A 2,435-nucleotide genomic window follows, 5' to 3' on the forward strand; every position below is an offset into this window, starting at 1 on the left:
TCAACATCGCTCTTCCTAGAGATATTACAAGTCCCAGACATGAAAAATCAGAATCTTGAGGGAGGAAGGTCAGATGGAAATCTCATCCATGTGACAGGAGATGGGCACGAATGGGTGGCACCGTTAGAGTTTGGAAAATGTCACTTAGATGGAGAAACCTTGGATGCTGCAGGGGTCAAGTAACAAGATTGAGAGTCCAGGTGTGTGGTCCTGGCACCAGCCACTGGGTGTAGGGGAGGGAGTCAGGAAGTCACCTGGAGCTGGGGTGCGAGTAGTGGAGGATGACAAGGAGCCCTAAGGGATGGTTTGCTCAGTGTCCTTCCTTCCGTGCAGGCCCGGCCTGCATCCATCACACTTCCGTGAGCATCCTTTTCTCTGCATATGCCCGATGTGGAGTGGGAAGGTAGCTGGGTCTCCGCTCCCGGGTGGCCTCCAAGAACTCAGGCTTGCCGAGTCCATTGTCAGCTGCCTTCAGGTCCGGGGCAGGCTGCCCACAAGTGACATGGGTGTACTGGCCTTGCTCTTCCTGCTCGGTCTCCCGGTGGTAGAAGTAGTTGAAGTTGGAGACGATGACGGGCACAGGCAGGGCGATGGTGAGGACCCCAGCGATGGCACACAGCGAGCCCACGATCTTGCCCCCCACCGTCATGGGGTACATGTCCCCGTAACCTACTGTGGTCATGGTAACCACCGCCCACCAGAAGGCATCCGGGATGCTGGGAAAGAGCGAATCGTCATCGTCAGCCTCTGCGAAGTAGACGGCGCTGGAGAAGAGGATGACTCCGATGAAGAGGAAGAAGATAAGCAGACCCAGCTCCCGCATGGAGGCCTGCAGGGTCTTGCCCAGGATCTGCAGCCCCTTGGAGTGGCGGGACAGCTTGAAGATGCGGAACACCCGGACCAGGCGGATCACTCTGAGGATGGCCAGGGACATGGCCTGCTGCCCGTTCTGGCCGCCGCCTCCGCTGGCTGACTGCTGTCCCTGCTGCTGCACCAGCTCGGTGCCCAGAGTGATGAAGTAGGGGATGATGGCCACGATGTCGATGAAGTTCATGATGTTTTTGAAGAAGTCCGTCTTGCTGGGGCAGGCGGAGAAGCGCACCAGCAGCTCGAAGGTGAACCAGACGATGCACAGCGTCTCCACCAGGAAAAAGGGGTCGGTGAAGAAGGAGCCCCCAAAGGTACTTAGTGGGGATGAGCCCCCTGCCCCCATTCCCCCGGGGGTGATGCCAGGGTGAAACGTATAGGAATCGTCTTCATCCTCCTCTTCCTCCTGGCTGCCCCTGGACACCGGGGAGACACCACCACCATTGCTTCCACCTCGACCATCTGCGCGGAACTGCGGCAGCGTCTCCAGGCAAAAGATGACAATAGAGATGAGGATGACCAGGACCGAGACGATGGCGATGCCCCGGGCGGGCCCCGAGCTCTCCGGGTACTCGAAGAGTAGCCACACCTGGCGCTGGAAGGGCTGGGAGGGCAGTGGCTTCTCGTCCACGCCACCCTCGGGCAGGCAGCCCTCGTCCTCGCGGAAGGCAGCCAGGGCCTCGTCCCCGAGCTGGTAGAAGCGGATCTCCTCCAGGAAGATGTCCAGCGGCACGTTGACCGGCCTCCGCAGCCGGCCCCCCGACTGGTAGTAGTAGAGGATGGCGTCGAAGCTGGGCCGGTTGCGGTCGAAGAAGTACTCGTTCCTCAGCGGGTCGAAGAAGCGGACGCGGCGGCCGGGGTCCCCCAGGAGCGTGTCGGGGAACAGCGACAGGGTGCGCAGCTGCGTCTCGAAGCGCAGCCCGGAGATGTTGATGACCAGCCGCTCGCTACTACAGCAGCCGCCGCCGCCACCGGCCTCCGGGAAGTCTCCGGCATCCTGTTGCTCCCTCTCCGGCCCACGGACCTCCCCCGGCGCCGCCAACGTAAGGGATTTCTCCGATCGCATGTCCCCTCCGCGGTGCGCTCCCCGCCACTAGGACGGCGCCCACGACACGACCTCCCGGGCGCGGCGCCGCCTCCCAGCTCTCGGCGGCGCCTTCTTTTCGGGGTGGGGCTCGCGGTACGACCGACGTCGGGTCCCTAAGCCCCGAAGCCCCGGTCTTCGCCGGGCTAGGTCTGGGCAGGTGACCTGGGCGCGGAGGGTTCGGTTCCGCGCCCCTAGTTATCTGCGCCCGATGCTAGATAGAGCTTGTGGTACCTGGAACCGAAGCCTGGCGCGTGTGCAGCTGGACGCCAGGAAAGGAGCGTGGCTTCGCGCCCCCGCCTTCCCCAGACTGGGCTCCGGGACGCGGGGGTCCGCCCTCCAGACCGGTCAGCACGTCCCAGCTCCCGCGGCGCTCCTCCAGCAGCTCCAGACCCCCGGCCGCCGCTGGGACCCGAGCGCCAGATGCGCCTCCCTCCGGCTCGGTCAAGACGCCTGGCGGGGCTCGGCCTCCGCCCTACGGCCA

The 2,435-nt window shown here is 63.7% G+C and overlaps 1 protein-coding gene across 1 annotated transcript; it reads right to left on the bottom strand.

Moving 5' to 3' along the window:
• Nucleotides 1–349: 349 nt before the first annotated feature.
• Nucleotides 350–1,933, bottom strand: KCNA6 (potassium voltage-gated channel subfamily A member 6; the record flags this gene model as incomplete). Its single annotated transcript, XM_079715730.1, has 1 exon — nt 350–1,933. One exon carries the CDS (start codon nt 1,931–1,933, stop codon nt 350–352), a length of 1,584 nt encoding a protein of 527 aa, XP_079571856.1.
• Between the last annotated feature and the right edge of the window lie 502 nt (nt 1,934–2,435).

Source organism: Hyperoodon ampullatus (assembly GCF_949752795.1).
Source record: "Hyperoodon ampullatus genome assembly, chromosome: 11".
NCBI classification, from domain to species: Eukaryota; Metazoa; Chordata; class Mammalia; order Artiodactyla; family Ziphiidae; genus Hyperoodon; species Hyperoodon ampullatus.